Consider the following 19802-nt stretch of genomic DNA (forward strand, 5'->3'; position numbering starts at 1 on the left):
TACAAAAGATTAAAACATCTGTTATTTTAAGATACTTTTTTAGTATCCCCTTTTTAAAATATTTCTAAAATACCCACGAATTTGAGAGGTATGCAAGAAATGAAACCAATGAGCATTCCATTACCTCCTATGCACAGCGTGTCTGGATCAAACCAACAACTGGAATCCGCAGGGGGTGGTGTTCCACCAGGAAATCGGATTGTCTTGCCAAGGAACCTCACCAAGTTGGAGGACAGCTCGACTGCATAGGTAGGAAAGAGCTGGTTCACTTTGCCGTCGGTGTCCAGCACCACGTAGTTGGTCAGCCCGTTTCCTTTATGATCAGTAAACAGCCTGTGGTTGAATCCAGGACAGTCCAGGTTTTTGGTATACTCTGCCAAGTTTGTGCCAGAAATCCAGGCTCCTTGTTTCCAAGCATTGCTCATGGCGCAAGCTAAAAAGTAAATGGAGCCGTATATCGTTCCGAAGAGGGGTGAAACCTGCAAATTCAGGACACAATAAACTGAAATTATATCACATTGACACAACAGCAGAACATACTTATGACATACTTATGACAAATGATTATTAAATTCATTACTAAATTGAATCAAAGTTTAAGTCAGGTATATGAGCACCTAATAGCTCAAAAACATGATTTATGAATGACAATAAATGCTGATGATTCAAAAACGTAACTATAAATTTGGACTGGATTTATTCAAACTTAAAATCCCACCAGCACAGGAGAATTTGCCATGTGTACATATCTTTCCACAAAGTTTGGCTGCTAACCTTCCAGAATGGATATTTGTCAGTGCGTGAACACCTACAAACTTGCAACCAAAAAGTGTGTGGTTAGTACAAATATAAGTAGTGAATAAGAAGAAATGTAAAAATGTAAAAAGAAATCAGAATAAATGAAGGGTTTTTTAAACTGGGAAAAAAAAAAACAATGGAAGAAATAAAAAATAATATTAATTTGTAAATTAACTTATGTCTTAGATTCCCATTCACAGTACATAAATTGCAATAATTTTTATGATTTGGGACAAAAGTGAAAATACAATTATTTTGGGGGAACATTGTTAAGCAGGTCTCATATTGAAATTCCATTGTATTTACTTTTGTGTGTTGTTGAGTTGCTAGGGTGTGGTCTTGCAAAAGCTTCACATCACCAACTGTGTTTGCCAAATGCTGTAATGCTTTCAATATCTCTTCCAAGTAGAATGAACAAAGTGAGTGAGTTCCATGACAAGATATCGAGAAGGAAAATGTTGTGTGACAAAAATATTGTTGCAAAGGTTTTGAGGAATAAAAATATCGAGAAGGTAGGTGCAAATAGGTAAGAATAAATTTAACTCCAGGGTACGTATATGTGGAGTTAATTATAGTACAACTTTATCTACTTATAGAAACTACCTTCAGAATATTTTTTTCCTTGAGATTTCTGCAACAATATTTCTGTGGCACAATATTTTTCCTTCATTATTCTGATACTGAGATGGGTATCCATATGGGACGGAGGTAGGTGGGAAAGTCTTCCATCTTATAACTAACATTTAGGGCCTCTTCACAAAGACATTTTGAAGTATGTAAAGTTGTACTCATTTACTACTTTTGCATGCCTTCGTAAATTTACCCCAAAACATCTAAAATGGAAGTAAAATGGGAATACTCTCATGTTATTGCCTTTTTGTACTTTTACTAACAGGGAGATGGACATTTTGGGCTGATTAACAAGGGCATGCAAGAGTACTTAAACAGTACTCCAGTAGTAATAATTTTCGTACTCCGAAATGCTTTTGTGAATCAGCCAAATAATTCTTAAAGTATTGTCTTTTATATTGATGAAGCATATATTAAGTTCATTAGTCTACCCTGTTCATGATAAAGTGCGTAGTGTAGGTGAACCACTGAATAAGTAAGTGATTCCACATTTGCAATATATCATACTGTTTTTTAATATGTACGTATTCTCTGTTAAACAGTTTATTTCAAAGTAAATGAATAGTATAGTTTAACAGGTTTACAACAAATCTCAATAAAGTGCCTGAGACAGTGGCAGTCTTTACTGAAAATCTTCTATCCCATTTCTTCCATTTAGATACGTAGGGGTTGTGTAACAAAAACATTTGAAGGCTCAACTGATAAGCCTGGGACATAGGCATGCTTTCATGCTCTTTTAATCTATATATGTTCGTATTTTTCTGGTCTGGGACTAAGCTTGCAATAGGTCTCAAGTGGAATCATCGGGGGTTGTAGAGACTGGCTACACGTCATTGCAATATAGCATCAGTTCGCATTTGCTGTCACCATGATAACATTATTCTGGACAGTAAGTTAGAAGTTAACGTTTCTTACTGGTCACATAAGACAAAAAAAATTACCAAGTTTTTATCCATTGAGCTCAAGGAGGTGTGCATTCATGAAGATACCAAGATTCCTTATTAGTTTGAACATTTATATGTATTCCATGAAAAGAAACTCGGAACGTCATAGAACATTGTTTTCCTAACTTTTTTAGAACCACTACCCAATTTTTAGAATGACAAACTTTCGCGACCCACCTACTTTTAATGGACATGAGGATGGCAATTCTTTAATGTAAATTAAATGTCATGTGGTTAGTGTACTGTCATTTAAAGACAGCAGAATTTCCATTGAAATTGACACAAACGTTGCATAGACGTACAGTTTCACTGATAAAACTATATTGCACACAAACAAAAATGTATGGAACTTGGATGTCATTGAGTATTTATCATTTGTGCCTCACCAAGTAAAGTGTATTGATTTGTTTTGATCCTATAACAATGTTTGTTTCAATTGCACTTCAGAATTACACAAAAGTGCTTATTTTAGCTGAAATAATTAATGCATACAGTTGGTTTACAAGCATTTCCAATTTGCTGTCTGTTACAAAAATGACATCCTATAACCTTTCCTTCCACACTACCTGTACTCCAGCAAGAATTTCACATAATTAACTTTACTTGTATTTCTTTGGTTATAGAGAGAGAGAGGAGTTTGGAAACACAAATCCTCATGTTGCAAAATAAGCAGCAATTTGTCTGAAAACATAGCATGACATTTGACCTCTGTTTTTGAAGCCAGCAAATGTTTCAAGATAAATACAGAATTTCAATGCATCTTTTTTTTATGGCTTGGACTTTTGGGACCTGGTCCACAGTTTGGGAGACACTGTCATAGAGTGTATATGGGGGGTCTCCATATCACTTATTAAAAAACATTTGATCTTTCTTGGTATTGATCTCAAATGAGCAAATCTGTTCCACTTATATCATCTCAGGTGGGAGTTCGTAGATTTGCCTTATCCAGCCAGACTAGAGGTAAACTGGTTCGACCGCTTTACAGTACAAAAATATATACACAAAAAAAATATTTTAGAGTTCCAGCAACAATGTGTGAATAATTGCCATATTTGCCATAATAAAAAGCTCAAAGTTTACATCATTTAACCTCAATTTTTCCTCACAGCTGATTATTTTCTGGATCTGCCCAATGGTTTTTAGATTACAATAGCACCCTAAGAATTTCCATGAAACAAGACTACATATCCAAATCCTCTCTCTCTTCTCTCTCAGTCCTCTTGGCCATGTCTGTCTTGTGTCCAATCAAAGCTGTCAATAATATTGCTTTCATTTCTTTCTTTTTGAACCCCTTATTCATCCCCACTCACCAAAGTACTATCTCTACTTCTCTCTAGTGTTCGCATCTTCAGTGGGCAAGAGAGATGTTTTTGTTCTTTTTCCCATTTATGTTACACATTGTTTTCATACTTCATCAAGTTTCTTGGGATTGCTAAGCATTAAGGTGGTGACATACTCTTTTGCCATAAGGTTCTAAATTGAGCAAACACCTTGATTCAGTGGACATTTTTTATACTCTCCTCAATGAGTCTTTTAGCATTTTATCTTCCAATATTAGTCAATTCAGAATCTCCCTGTGCCTTCAGTGATGTTGTCTGCTCCTTTCGAAAACATAAAACAAGGGTTTGTAGAACCCTGGTGTGTCATTGATCTTTGAGCGCACAAACCACAAGAAGTTGGTGAATGAAGGACAACCACACCAAATGTGCATTATGTCAAGTGAAGCACCATAAACGCGAAAGCTTAGATCTGAGGGAACTAGGGGCCAGATGTACCAAAGGATTTTACCCATTCTGTGTCTATGGGAAAAAGCTTTTGTACAAATGGCCCTAGATCCTTAGCCATAAGCTTCATAGACTTTCCACCTCCCTGTTCTGAACACATATAGATACAATATGTTTTGTGGCATATAAGTCTCTTTCCAGACTGTCCATGCTCCCAATAATTTTGTGGATGATTCTTTTTTCCTTCAGGATTTCGGATCTCATGCAGTCAATAACTCCATGAAAGCAGAACATGGCACCAATCCCATTCCTTCAAAAGAGCTGTATGAACTCTCTGAAACTCCAGCTTGGGTGAAGCTAGATGCCAAGACGATCTCCATAAATTCCTCAAGTATCTTTCTATTCAAATGCCTCCTGGACTGGGATCCCAATGGTTCTTTGTCCTTTTGTAATAACTACTCTCCCTCTTCCCCCAGACTCTCTCTCTCCTTTGTGTCCTTCCCACAACTTCTTGATTTCTTTCACCTCCTCCATTGACCTGTTCTGTGTTTATCTCCTACTCTGACCTTGCTTCCAGAGTCATCTCATGCACTCCTACTCCAGATTCATATAATATTCCACTGGTTTGCCTCCCACTGTTGTTCTCCTTAACTTACATCTTAATGGGGGGCTGTTAATTATGTGCAGCCAGAGGTTCTAACATCTACTTGTGTTGCAGTGTTCTACCACAGCTTTTAATCATTTGGTATGTAATCAATTTAGTTGCTGAATTCTTAAAGCAAATATATCATTAGCTATTTCTAGTTCAGGAGCTGTATGTTTGTACTCTTTATCAAATCCGAACTTTAGTGAAGTATTTTATGCATATGCTTTTTGTGGTGTTGGTTAGCCTGTAGATAGAAAAGCAATGCAAACTTTTTTATTCATTCAAATTAGTAGTTTATCAAGATATAAGATTTACATTCTTTTCATAATGGTGTCAATGTACAATATTGTAGTATTGTATGTTATAAGCAGCACTTACCACATTTTCACAGGAAGCTATGCTTATCCTTTGACGAATGCACTGTGGCCTATTCTGAGCATATGTCCAATTGTTATCTGGTATATCTTACACTGATTATCTGTCCCTATAAGTTTCCATGTAGATCAATTGCAAGCAATAGATGGAATGTATGTGTAAGGCAAGATGCATGCTGGAGGATGTCCTTTGGTTGAAGTGTTGGCTTTGAGGCTGGAAGGTCAGAACATGCTCCAGACATGTTGGTAACTAAACAAACAACAAGGTGATGGATGAAATGATTGAATTATTATTAATAGTTGTTTATAGCTATGGGCTGCATTCCAGTCCATTGTTTCTTGACCACCATGCCACTTTAGACAGAGGCCTGCTTTATGCAAATAACAACTGACACAGCTAGTCATGGGAACAGTCCATCCCGAACTGCCATTCAAGGCTCCCGGGGAGCCCGACTCATTATGGCATGACATATCTGATACTGCAGTTAGGTGTGTAGCTGTCACAGAGAGTTACATCAGATTGAATAAGGACTCCTGTCCCACACAGGTGGGAAGTGTAAGGAAGCAGCTTACACTGACTGCTCCTGTGCAAGGTGGAGGTGAATACTGGCGAAGGGAAGCGTCTATGTTTAACAGGTCAGAAAAGAGTGCAGTTGTATTAGAATGAAACACAACAGTTGAGTGGTTTAGGTTGTTGAGAAGAAAAGAGATACGTTTTAGGGCGCTCAAAAGGAGAGGTAATTTAATATGTTCCCAGTCTAAACTGTTGAAGTGTTCATTATCTTTGCACTTTGAACCTTGAAATTTGTGCCTCTCAGAAAATATATGTTAACAGTTCTCAATCAAGAGCTGCCTTTAGAGTAAGATTTCCACTAAACTGATATCTTTTATAGAAACATTGGCCTCCCTCTGTGGTGAGCTCAGTGAGCAATGCATGCAACCTTAAATGCGATTCATCAGTGCCTGGCTGCAGTGGACTGTTTGCGGGACAGAGGGATGTGACATTCGAGATGCCATCTAGCCTTTATTATGGACCTGAAGGATAGCCTTATGGGATGCTACTTTTGCCCGGCGATATGCTTTGAAGGGGCAGTTGTTCGCTGGAGGCTTTTGTTCCCTTTTATTCATGTGTCCATTGGCAAATCTATATTTTATTTCTTTGAGGGGGTCCTTTGCTCGTGCATTCTTCACAAGGTCTGCTCAACAGTTCCTGAGGCTTCACACTTCTCCTTGAGACCTGGTGGAGAAGCTGCATGCTCCAGCACTCTACATATGCTGTTTCTTCAGAACGAGGAGCCATAGCAAGCACATGGGGTTGCATTTGTGTCTGGGGAGCACCTCTCTGCAAAGGGACCTCTTTCAGGCCAGAGGCTCCATAGGGGATGATGGCAGTCCTCCACCTCTAATCACAGGAACTTGAAAGAGTTTATGCTCATACTTCAGGTCCAGTTCATTCCTGGGGGTACCCAACATGCATCAAGCTGTGGGGTTCAGTGCTGCAAATAACCTGTAGGAATTGTTTACAATAAATTCAGCCCCACTGGGCAAAAGCAAACAGGAGTTTAGCACCCCTTCGTTACTCTTACTCTTCTCAAGCATTTTTCTCTGTGCAGGGGATTAAACATAGAAGTGAAGAGTTCTAGAATATGTGAGGGCCTACCCAATTCTGAGAATCCACATCACACATTCCATCACTCTTCCACCCCTGGCTGACAATTCCACTGAACAATGCATGGGCTGTCCAAACCCCTTTCAGGACCCTCTTGGAAAAATCAGGATAGCAACCTAATGGAAATATAATGCCCCACTGTCTGGGATAACCACTGCCCACCCAGGTGTGCTTTCTTGCTTACAAACTTCAACAAACAACACGTAGACAGAGGTCTGCCTGCTTCATCTTCCTACTCTGCAAGAATATCCTGTCAGTGTTTGTCAGACAGATGCAGCTCCTTATGGAGATATCGTCCAGGCCCCTTTCCTCTCCTATGAAAAGGATACTATCTGAGAATTGGTCTGTTGTACGGAGGGCCCTTTAAACTGCCAGGTGGCTAGCACAGTATTTACCTTGCACCAGTTCAGCAACTCAAATTAGAAAGACGTCTAGTTTAAAACTAGCTCTGTATATGGTTATGACCCAGACTTTCGTAAGGAAGCAGTTTAAACGCTCTAGATTTTATACTATATACAATAAAGAAATGGAAGATTTCTATCTGGATTCCCAACTGAATTATACGGCCTTAGAGAGCCATAAACATTCACGAACACAACTGAATTGTATCTACTCTATTTTTACTTGCTTTTACTATGAAAAAGATTAGACTTGGCATTTTAGTGTGACTTACTCTCCTCTCTCTTGGTTTATTTTTTAATACATTTGCTTTTATATCTAATTGCACCTTGCAATAAGTGCTTTCTGGACATTTCTTTTACTACTCATGAGCTTTGAACGACCTTCCTTCTCTCCTTAGTGCTAGGTTTCCTGTTCGAGTTTGTTTTTCAGTGGTCTGGCATTTTCGCTCCCTTCTGTACATGTGCAGAAAGCTGACTGCCTATTTTGACCAGGTATGTCAAAGGCAAGGCTGTCTGAGCCCATTCGTGCCCAGTACTGACACAAAAAGGGTATTTAATATTGGCCCTATAAAAATCTCCCAATCTCTCTCCAAACATGCGATTGAAATTGCTGACATTTTCAATAACATTTAGATATTTTATGCATTACTGAAACCTTAGTTCAACCCAAGTGTGGATTATTTTTTTATACATTAAACAACTATGCTAACTTTACAATATATCATGGTAGATAGAAAAGGTTATAAAAGCAGCAGAGGTATTGCTGTTATCTTTGCAAGTTCCAAGTGTGGCTGTACTGAGCGGTGACCTGGGGAGGTGGTTGCTGACCTCAGGGGGAGGAGCTGTGCTTGGCAATAATTTAGGATTTAAAAACACCTGCTGCAGAGTTCCTTGTGTGTCCAGTTTTCAGGAACAGTAAAAATGTCAGGATAACTCTTGTGATTAATGTTCCTGCTAGAGAGAGACATCAACATTTTGTCTAATGGTAGTTTTGAATTACCACAAGGTAGCACATAGGGTTAATATGCCTGCCTAAAAGAACGTGTACCGTGCAGATCACAGATCTGTATTTTATGTGTATAGCTGAGTGAATTACTGCTTCTGTTGCAGATTTGTTTGTTACTGCTGTTCATAAGATAGAACTCTAATATAGAAGAGTGACTGTTACAAACTGCTTCGAAGAGCTGGATGCAAACTGCATGAAACAACTTAGGACATTGTGGAACATATTTAAGAGCCGCTAGCGCCATTCCAACGCCACATTATCATCATTTTGTGACGCTAATGTGGCATTAGAAGGCCAAAAATGCTGTGCCATATTTACAAAGTAGTGTAATGCATGCCTTGCGCCACTTTGTGGCCCTTTGCGCTACATGCCTGCGCCAGGCATAAAGTATGCAAAGGGGGCATTCCCCCATTAGGAGGCTCACAAAATGGGGCAAAGAAATCTAAGAGATTTCCTTGCACCATTTTTTCAGCACTTTTAACACCTGCTCAGAGCTGACATCAAAAGGAGGCTTCTATTGGGCCTATAGGTGGTTTGCAGGATTAGCGCCAGAATTTTTTACGTTAATCCTGCAAAGCGCCAGACTAGTGTAAAAAATTCTGATGCTAGTCCCCTAACTACTGCCATGGTGCACCATATTCGTAATACGTCGCACACATGGTGGCATTCGCGGGGCGCTAAGAAGCGCAAGAAAAGTGGCACTGCACTTGCCCCTACTTTTTTTACCCCCAGTCTTTAATTATCTATTCCTAATGATGCTTTAAAGGGTTTGTTTGGATAGATATACATTCTTATTAGTAAAACCATCCTTTACTAGTGCTGTAAATCAAAAGAAATGTATGTCAGAGAGGGGCTAGGAAGAGGTGAGGGGCAATTTTGTCAGGTGGTAGTGAGGGCATCTGAGTAGGAGGTCATGGGGGTTATGGGGGAAGCACCAAAAATGATTGTCGCACTGGTTGCCACTAGTGCTAAAGCCTTCCCTGATTCTTACTCTCTCACTCCTGGCTGATTCTGATGTTCCTACAGTCTGATTTCACTCTACAAATTGTGCTGCGATAACTATGTTCTTAGTAATATTTCACCCTCTCCCCACGCTTCTCCTTTTTAGAGACTTTCCCTGAGAATAATTCTCAATGGTCAATTTTTGTCTGCTAATGTTAGGAGCTTTTCATTTTCACATAGAGAAGTCTGAGGATCCCTCTGTGCTACAAATCTCCTCAGTTCTTATTTCTAATGCTTTAAATGCTGGCCACACACTTGATTTGACTATTGGCCTCTCTCTTTCTTTTCCTAACTTGCAAACATTTCTTATGGTTTGGTCTAACCATTTCCTAATTACTGTCAACATACATTTTCAATGTGTTAAAAAAAACATCTCAATTAGCTACTATACCTTCTCTGAATTTGTTGCTTAGAACTGCCTATACCATTGCCTCTCTATTTTTAGTTAAGCTGCCGAACTTGGAAAAAACATAATGACCCCCTGTTAAATACAATTCAACTGACCGCTGTTACCAAGGTTTAGGAGAAGGTGGCCCCTTCTAAAGTTTCACACCAGAATACTAACATTAAATTGTCAGCTCATTTCAACAATGACATTATAGCTTTGCTTTCAAAGATTTTTTAAAGCTCCTGAAAGAGTCTGGAGACATTCGTATGATCCAGTCAAACATGAAATGCACAAGAAAACTCTAAGGCAATATGAAAACTGAATTAAAACTTCAAAGTTCAAAGTTCAATATTTTTGCAATATCACTCTTCATGCTCATAACCGTAAGAAACAAATGTTTACAATTATTGAAGAGCTGACACAAGTTCCCCCTACCATAATCCCACACCATTTCCATCCATGAGTTTAGCGATTTTTTAATCACTGGAGTAGACAATATTAGAGAGTCTAATACTTACTCTTCTTGGATCACGATTGATTACATAATTAAATCAATTGCTTCCTCATTGTCTAAGTGGTCAGAATTTGTTCCTATTCCTGGAGAGAATCTGGCTCATTAGCCACTTAAAATCTGGTTGTTTGCTAGATGCTATTTCTATTAGAGTATTTCCTAAACTTGGCAATTTTGGTTACGCTGTGATCCTAGAGAAAACTTATTCTTTTCTAGTTGCATAAGTGCTTCCTGAAGATTTCAGAAAGGTCTTGTGGTGCCTTGGTTTCAGAACCCCAATCTAAATCCAGCACTTCCTTTCAACTATCCTCCCATAGTGTTGCTTCCAGCTGTTACCAAAATAATGGAACCCCTGGTTTGCCAAACAACTAATCTCCTTCCTAACATTCAAAACTATTTTAGATGACTCTCGGATAAAATTCCAACCTAATAGAAGCATTGAATTAGGCTTGGTGGCTGCTGTTGATAATCTTTGGCTGGCTTGGAATGAAAAATCAACTTTGGTCCTGATTTAATTGGACCGCTCCACAGCTTTTGACTCTGTCAATCAAACAGTCAATCAGGATGTATAAAGTGCAGCAAATCGCCCGTGAAGGTCTCAAGGCGCTGGAGTTTCTAGCTGCTTTGTGTCACTCTGTTCATTTGATCAGCCGTATCTTTAGGCCTTTCCTGAATTCCTGGAGCGATGCAGGAATTGTTTATCATTACATCATGCTCCAACAGCTACATGTGATCTTCTTATCCCTGCAGAACTTGCCACCAGCAGTTTGCTGTTGGATGAGCCAAAAATGACCCAAGATCAATATGGGCAAAACTGAGATTCTTATAGTGCACCCTGCGTCTGTATCACTTCTGCAGATGTTATGGGCATCTACCTGTAGCACCTGCCCTCCTGTTTATAACGCTGTCAAAAATCTTATGGTAAAAATAGACACTACCCTGCAATTGGATGCCCAAGTAGCTTCAGTTACTTCATCTTGCAATTTCCATCTTCACCAGATGTGCTCATCTTTTCCCTACTCCTACTAAGGGCAGAATGATAGCAATCTCTGGCCTGCTGGGCTCCGGACTTGATTACTGTTATAGTTTCTATCTTATTATAAGGACCTTTCTGTTTGACCAACTGGTCTTATTAGACCAACTGAAACCTTCTTTCCAATCATTATCTATTACTTATATAGCAAGGTAACTCCTGGGTAACTGAATGCTTGTTGTAGCTGGAAAGCAAAGTTACAGAAATAAGCTAGTTTTCAATCTGTTTCTGAAATTTGCTGTTTCCTACAGATATTTAGGAAGTTTGTTCTACTTTCCACTGGCTTGCCATGGAAAATCCTATTAACTATCCCTAGCCTAGCTGACTATGGGGAATAGTGCAATGTAATATTGTTTTTATACACTCTGGGGAATTGCCATAGGTTGCCAAATGCATCAAGTCAAAATCCTGAACTACATGCTCCTGTATAAACATTGGTAATGGAGCAATTACTGTCCTAACATAATAGGCATAGGGCTGCTCTGCCCTTGTGGAAACTGATATTGAAAGAGTAGGGTGTCCTTCAAAAACCAGAACTACGTATGTGACTGAAAAGCTGATGTTGCTGTTACCCAGTGTTGCCAACCTGGGGGAGTGGGTAGAAAAGCCTCTATGTGTGGAATAGAGGTCCTCATGCTAGGAGATCTGGTAAATGACCATATCCACACATATCAAACCCTGCTGCTGAAAAAGAGCATACCAGCTGGACAGTTTCTGGTATTTGGTGTATTTAAAAGCATTGGAGACTACATTATTGACAATATCAAATAGTACATGAGAAGTGGCACAATTGTATAGCCCCTTATTAACCATGGGCACTGACATGGGTGGAGATCTGATTGCCAGTGAGTTGTTTCACATGGTCATCTACCCTCCTCTGGTCTCTGGAAATTCTAGATGCCATCTAATCAAATATTATGTAGTACCCCCTACATACCTCATTTCCATCTGCTTGTATAAAATGTTTCAGATGGTACTGGATGTGTGTCCTCAGGGCCACATGGTAGAGGCAGACACTGTTTGGCCCTGCACCGTTATCATACACTACTCGGATGAGGTACTTAGCTATGTAGATCGACTGAGGGGAAATAGACTTGATATTAAACCCAAAACCGATATCCTCAGATTGGTGAAAAGGACGAGTAAGACTAATCTGACCTGCAGACTTGTAGATCTTGCTCAGATGTTGACTAAAGGCAAAAAGCGGTACCGGGGAAATCTAATCATGTGCCACAGACATTGACATGGAGAGATTAGTTAATCTATTGAGCAGATGTGGAAGACGTGGCAGTAGCTAAGAAGCCTAGACTTAGATGGACAAAATAAGAGGTGAATCAATGGGACGAGGTTCATCTCATGCAAGCATGTAAAGGTAGCAGATTAACAGCATGTTCCCCTGATAGGGATGCCTGGCAGTTAATGGGTTCATGGGGATGAGGCAAAAGTGAAAATGAACCCCGGAGGGGCTAGCCAAGTGGGTATTATTAGACTAAGAGAGAGCGGATCGGTTTGAAGGGAGTGATTAAATGGGGAAGGTGATGACTCTGACTTATAGATGTGTGTCATTGCTAAGTGCTCCGATGTCCCCATTTCAGACTGGAAGTGTGCATTGGTGTATTTCGTGTACCTTGCCTCACAAAAGTGATAGTCCCGCAACATAAATAATGCAATGATGTAGTCATGAATGAAGTGCAACCAAGATGTCCTTGTCCTGCTGCCTGACTCCAAACAGCATGTTAATAACTGGATTTACGTGAAAAAGTATATGTTGCCACGCTGTCCACGTGATTATGAACATGAAAAAAAACAAAAAAATATTTCCACACTTTTGTTGACAGGCAGCAGGAGTACAGACTGTCTAGCAGCCAAGACATGGTCTCCTGGAGCACGACAATTTGCAACCCACTCCACCATATTCTAAACCAAGTGGAGATTCGCAATGTTCTTTTAGTTGCATGAGTCATAAGCACATTGTAATAATCCATCTTTGTACCTACTATAATTCATGCCACCACTGCCCTCTTAGGTTCCTCGAGGAAAAGCCTGATATGCTATTGAGAGGCTCCACCAAAGCTTGTCTTCTTTGGGGATGCATGACTAAATGTAATTGAGTGATCTTCCTCAGTGTAAAGTCAGAACCTGTCAAATAAAACCTGTTACTTTCGGTATTTAAACTCAGTTGCAATTCATTGATGTTAATTTAAAAATAATCTGAGTATTTTTTTACATAATTAGGGAGCGATATTACCAAATCCTTCAAAGTTCATGTTAAGGTTGCATATTGACCAATAAGGGAATGAGATATAACCCCTGCAGTATAGTGTTACTAACTGGTTGGTAAGTTGATGTAGCCCCACCAGCCAGTTAGCATTGCCACACGAACTCAATCTTTCACCACTCAAGATGCCTTTCTTGTTTTCATGTGAGTGTTCCGTAGGTGTTGTGCAGATATGCTGCAAGATTTTTTGTGAGTCCTTTAATTATTTAGAATTATTTGGTCGTAGTGTTAGCATGCATTCTATCGATCTCAGTTATTGGCTTTCGCTGAAATGTAGTTACGAACGTTTGAAGAAATACCTTTTCCCACTGACTTGCTTTGAAGTGGATGATTTTCTAATTGGACAAAAGCTCAAACTGTGACTGAATTGGGGGCTGACAAATGGACAGAAGCAGCCCGTCCGTATGGACCCAGTGAACACGCCCCTCTACCTTTTTACTGATATGAAGTGTATCTGTCAGGCTTAACAAAAGTCAGCCTGACAGATACTCTTCTGGTTCAGGTCAGGCAGCCAAGAGTTGGACATGGGCTCAATACGCAGACTCCTGGCTGCCTGAGTTGAACTTTCCTGGGCTGAAGAAGTCACAGCCCTGTGGGCTTGACCTCTTCAGCCTAGCAAAGGTGCCTCGAGGCCCTTCCCCTCATGACGAGGGCGAACGTCACTGATTGCTTCAGACCGAAGGGCTTCAGTTTCAAGCCCTGAAGCAGCCAGGGCTGAGTGTCAATCAGTGACACCTCGTCACAGAGTGGGGTGGGGTCAGCAGTCTCACTGACCCAATCCCACTCTGTGATGAGTTGGGACTGCTGTCTTCCCTCACTGGCTGACCTTAGGCCAGCCAATGAGGGAAGGCATCAGTCCTAACCCTCCTGGTGTCGTGTAGGCTCTCATTATTCTAATGAGACTACTGGATTTTGAGCAGCAAGATCATCCATGGTGTGGGAGACTGAGTCTGACCCACTGTGGTTGACACCTGTCACTCCAAATCCGGGTTTTGCTACGGCTAACTAGCAGTGCCTCATCTCTCCCAAAAGGTAGAGATGATTGGGCAGCCGAGCGCATGACATATCATACTTCTCAGGGAAGTCATGGTCACTCAGGTCGCATCCGGTTCTCTCATTCACAATTCAGTCTCATATATAAATGACACTAAATGCAGTATGAGTTTTAAAGACTGGTTTAATAAAACACCTGCATTTTAGATAGCAAAGCGTGAGCTGCAATAATCAGGATGACACAACATGACAATATTAAAATGGTGACGATGAGAGTGAAGCATAAGAATAACGCTATCATATTGCCACTAGAATCGATGGACTATTTCCTATCTGAGTCATAATCTGAGCACAGCATGTTAAGCTCTAATTCTGCCTTTCAGGTTCCCCTGGGAGGACATCGACCCTCATACCTGAGCAAAGGCCTGTAGTCTGCATTAGCATCTGCAGCGAAGCATTCAGCAATCAGCATACAGTCGTGGTTCCATGGCTTGAATCTCCCTCTTAACGTGCAATGGGACTAGGACGTGTTTTTATAATAACAGCTGATGTTCTAAGAAAATGTCCCTACGTAAGGATGTATATTTTCTACGAATGTTGGAGACTAAACTTCTACCACGTTCACCGGCAATGTACCAAACTGTAGCCTTGACTGAAGCACAAAGTGATCAAGAATGCTGGGCTAAGCAAAACAGTTAGATAGATGAAAATAAAACAAGACCGTAAAACTGGTTATTGTAAAAATAACAATGTGAAGCTGAATAAAATATATCTCGGACAAAGTGCACAGCAGCCTAGTGTGTTAAACTAACGTGCATGGAGCTATAACTAAAATGGCTACACAACACTGGGACCTCCGAGGGTTCACTGTCAGAGCTGCTGAGGTAAGTTTTTTTTTCAATGTTTCGTGCATGTGTGAATGTATGTATATTTGTTAGTGACTGCTGTGAATGGGTGTGTGAATGCATGTGTGAATGAATGGGTGTGAGTGAGGTGTATGTGTACGTGTGTAACGAACCCTGTGCCCAGCCCTCCTCCCTCTTAAAATTACCAGCCGCCACTGCAAATGAAGAATCTCCCTTTTAAATCTGGAGAGTTTGAAGGTATGCAATCAGTAAGCCATAGTGCAATGGGCCAATAAAACAACATATGCTAATATTTGGGAACAGACGTAGAGAAATAATTTGTATGAATGTTATTTGCCTATTAACTTGCATTGCAGCAGATGCAGTTTTAATTGGCAAAAACTAAAGTATCGCCACTTTTGGCTAACAAATCAGACGCCTCCCACCAAAAAGGGAGTGTTGACATGTATGATAAAAAGACTAATATGCTTCACTAAACAGCTGCGACCTTCTAAGGTTCTTGTAAATGTGCTACTTCTACATTTCAGCTAAATCTTCAAATGGACCTAAGAATACAGAAAGGCAGGAATGGTTGAGAACACAATCTTGATACAACTACCAAGAACAAAGCACGTAGAAATAGCTGAGAAAAGGAGAGAAGATGGAGAGCAAGAACTTCAGAGAAAAAGGAGACAAATGAAGAACAGGAACTTCAGGTACAGGAATGCAGAGAGAGAACAGGAAGTGAGAAAAAAAGCAAGAAAGGGAGAGAGAGAAAGATAAGAGGGAAAAGAGAAAGAAAGACTGGGAGGAAGAAAGTAATGTTCAGCAGGAATTATTGAGAGCTATTTGGAACCCAGTATATGTAGAAATGAGTGCTACAGACAAGGTACATCCCGAAATGAAAGAACAGATTAGATAAATATCAAAAACAAGTGATTTTGGAAGCTCTGTAAAAGATGGGTGGAAAAAGGCAAATAGATCAGGCATGGACTAAAGACAGGCAGTCATAAGTGGCAAGTGATGGAAAAATCATAGACATTTGGAAGTGCTGTGACGAGAGGAGGCACCTGGACACCAAGCCTGCTACTTGCCTGTGACCCCCAATTCCTGCTTGTTCTGGCCTAATCCATTGACACCTCCACTGCTTGGGTTCTCCCACCCAGGTTTTCCCTCTCACTGTCTACCCGCCAACAGGAACCCCAAACTACACCAGGAACTACTTAATGCAGGCCACAGCATGATTGTACAGTGGATGTGTGCAGTGGGGGCGCTGCAGGTGAGCCACCACGCACCAAAGGCAACCCCATCTGTACCTGTCAGCACTTATACCACACACAGCACCATGATCCCTGGCCCTCCCGCCCAAAGATACACCATCACCGAGCTCTACACCCTTGACCAGGTTGTTGGAACAAACACTGCCACCGTGCTGACCCATGCTCCACAGTAGGACCTTTCAACTGCACCCACTCCCACTTCACCTGCCACAGCACAGACATCAGCCCAATGACCAGCCCCACCCCAAACACACCACAGACACCACCTGAACAAAAACACCAGCTCTCATGGAGCCTTCTCAACACACACTCACTATACAAACACACCACAGAGATTTGGGACCTCATCTCCACCATCACACCCAACGTCCTCTTTCTCACTGAGACCTGGCTCAATCCCACTTCCTCGCCCAAAATCGCTACTGCAGTACCCGAAGGATACAAGCTCACTCACAGCAACCGCATCAATAAGCCTGGTGGAGGGATCACCATGATTTACAAGGAATCCATTGAATGCACCACCACAAATGACAACACGACCCCAGCCATGAGACATCTCAATTTCTGACTGTAAACAGACAGCAAAACCACCAGCAGGGACATCCTCACCTACCATCCTCCAGGACCATGTCCAGCTTTTTGCAACTTCATTGACAACTTCATCACCGCCTCTCCATAGACTCCAACAACTACGTTTTCCTCAGCAATCTCAACTTCCATCTCGACGACCACAATGGCATCAACACTACCAATCTCCTTGACAGCATGAACAACATTGGACTCGTCCAATTCATCCACGATCCCACCCACACCGCAGGCCACTCCCTAGTCCCCATCTACATCTCCAGCAACCCCATCGTGTACAGCCACACCATGGAACTCACCTGGACTGACCACTCCGTCATCCACTTCAACATAACCAGCTCATGGACCTCTGCCCCAGTGTACCCAATGCCCCTACAACAGCTGGAGCAAAATCTCAAAGGAAACATGGATCAACGCCCTCAACACCACCCACCCCATCTCCTCCAACAACCGATACCAGAATCTCAGAAACTTCGACAATTAGGTCAACAACTTTGCTGACAGTGTTGCTTCTAATGGCAACAACACCCACAGAAGGTCCACTAAGCAGGTTAGCTGGTACACTGAAGACTTCAGAACTGCTACACAACGTTGTAAACAACTGGAAAGGAGAAGGTACACCAGCGAGAGCACAACCAACAAGGCCACCTTTAATAAAACCCTCAATCTCTACCACTTTGCCTCACTCATTGAATCAAGCTCCAATAACAGCAAAGAATAATACTTCAACATCTCCAACCCCTCAGCTGCAACAATGAACATTACCCCCTTAAAGGAACTTTATGACAACCTTGCATCTTCTTCCACAAAAAAATTGTTGGTATCTACAGAAACTTCAAACCCCAGCCCAAGGCCACCAACTTTTGCAAGCAACACAACAACCCTGCTACCACCACAGACATCCGACTAACTGAATTGAGCCAGCCCATGGCCTCACCACATCTTAAACCTAGGAGATGCCAGAATTAGCCACTTACTGACCACCTTGTTCAGCATCTTAATTGCCATGACCACCTTCCCCGAGGACTGGAAACACGCAGAAGTCAACACCCTACTAAAGAAACCATTGGCAGACCCCAGCAAACTCAACAACTATTAACCAAGCTCCCTGCTCCCCTTCCCAGCCAAAAGTATTACAAAATGCCATCAACCAACAACTCTCCTCAGCTCTAGACAAGAACCTCCTACTCGACTCCTTCCAATACGGATTCCACAGCAACCACAGCACAGAGACAGCCCTCATCGCAGCTACTGACAACATCAATGCCCTGCTTGAGGGCTCTGATCCTCCTAGCCCTTTCAACAGCCTTTGATACAGTCTCCCACCACACACTCATCACAAGGCTGCTCAACATAGGCACCCTAGGAGCTGTCCTTACATGGACTGCCTCTTTGTTCACTGGAAGAATACACAATGTCTGCCTTTCCCCCTTCACCTCTGAACCCAAGAAAATCATCTGTGGAGTAACCCATGGATCCTCGCTCAGCCCCATCCTCTTCAACACTTATATGACACCTTGGGCCAGCATCACCAAAGCCCACGGACTAAAAATAATATCATATGCTGATGATAGACAACTCATCCTCTCTTTCTCTGAAAACAACCAATGCCAAGACCAACTTCCACAGGTGCATGATAGATGTCACCAACTGGATGAAGGCTAACTGGTTGAAGCTCCACACAGACAAGACAGAAGTACTGCTTTTCAGAAACAAAAGCTCCCCATGGGACACATTGTGGTGGCCATCATAACTCTGACCCACTCCTACCCCCATTGACCACGCTAGGAACCTATGCAACAAGCTAACCATGATGACTCAGGTCCACACCGTCTCCTCCTCCTGCTTCTGTCTTCTCTGCATGCTTCGTAAGATATTCAAATGGCTACCCCTAAGCTCCAGATGCACCATCTCCTGGGCCCTCACCTCCAGATGACTGGACTATAGCAACGCTCTCTATGAAGGGATTGCAGCTCACCTCCCCCGATGACTACAGACCATACAGAATGATGCAGACAGACTCTTCCTGGATCTGCCTAGACAATCCACATTGCCCCCTACCTCCAGGAACTCCACTGGCTCCCTGTACAGAAAAGATGTCAGTTCAAGGTCCTGACCCAAGCATACAAGGCCCTACACAACTGCGGACCCGCCTACTTCCATCAGTCCACCAGACACCTCAGCTCAGCACAACTTTCTCTCTCACCACCCGCATCCGACGTAGCAGATGCAGAGGTCGTTCTTTCTCCTACCTAGCAGCAAAGACGTGGACCAAGCTATCTTTTCATCTCCAGACCTCCCAATTTCATCCAAAGTTCTGAAAGTCCCTGAAGACTTGGTTAATCAACTGGACCCTGCCAGCACCAGGATACCCTCATGGGTGACAAGTAGTGCTCTACAAATCTATTGATTGATTGATTGAGAGTCATTCAGAGACAAGAATGAAGGTGGAGTAAGAGCCACAGAAAATAAGAGGTAAAGAAGGGTGATGGAATAGCCCAAACTCCTGAAGTGAGGAACAGATAAAAGAAAAGAGAGAGATTTAGACCTGCAGAGATGAGAAAGTTAAAGAGGAAGGGCAAGTCCTACTAAGTTGGGGACAACAAGGAGTGTAAGACCTGCAGAGAATAGATGGCTGGAGTGGGAAGAAGTGAAAGCAAGAACTGCTGAGGTAGAGAAGGTAATGATAAAAAGG

The 19802-nt window shown here is 41.7% G+C and overlaps 1 protein-coding gene across 2 annotated transcripts in view; it reads right to left on the reverse strand.

The window, feature by feature from the left end:
- The window catches only part of LOC138249793 (retinal guanylyl cyclase 2-like), a 361038-nt gene that overhangs the window by 231362 nt on the left and 109874 nt on the right, over positions 1-19802 (reverse strand). For both annotated transcript variants that reach the window (XM_069203899.1, XM_069203897.1), the window contains exon 4: positions 125-479. In XM_069203899.1, coding sequence (XP_069060000.1) covers positions 125-479 — 355 coding nt within the window. The remainder of the gene's footprint in view (positions 1-124; positions 480-19802) is intronic.

This window comes from Pleurodeles waltl, chromosome 8 (assembly GCF_031143425.1).
Source record: "Pleurodeles waltl isolate 20211129_DDA chromosome 8, aPleWal1.hap1.20221129, whole genome shotgun sequence".
Classification (NCBI taxonomy): Eukaryota; Metazoa; Chordata; class Amphibia; order Caudata; family Salamandridae; genus Pleurodeles; species Pleurodeles waltl.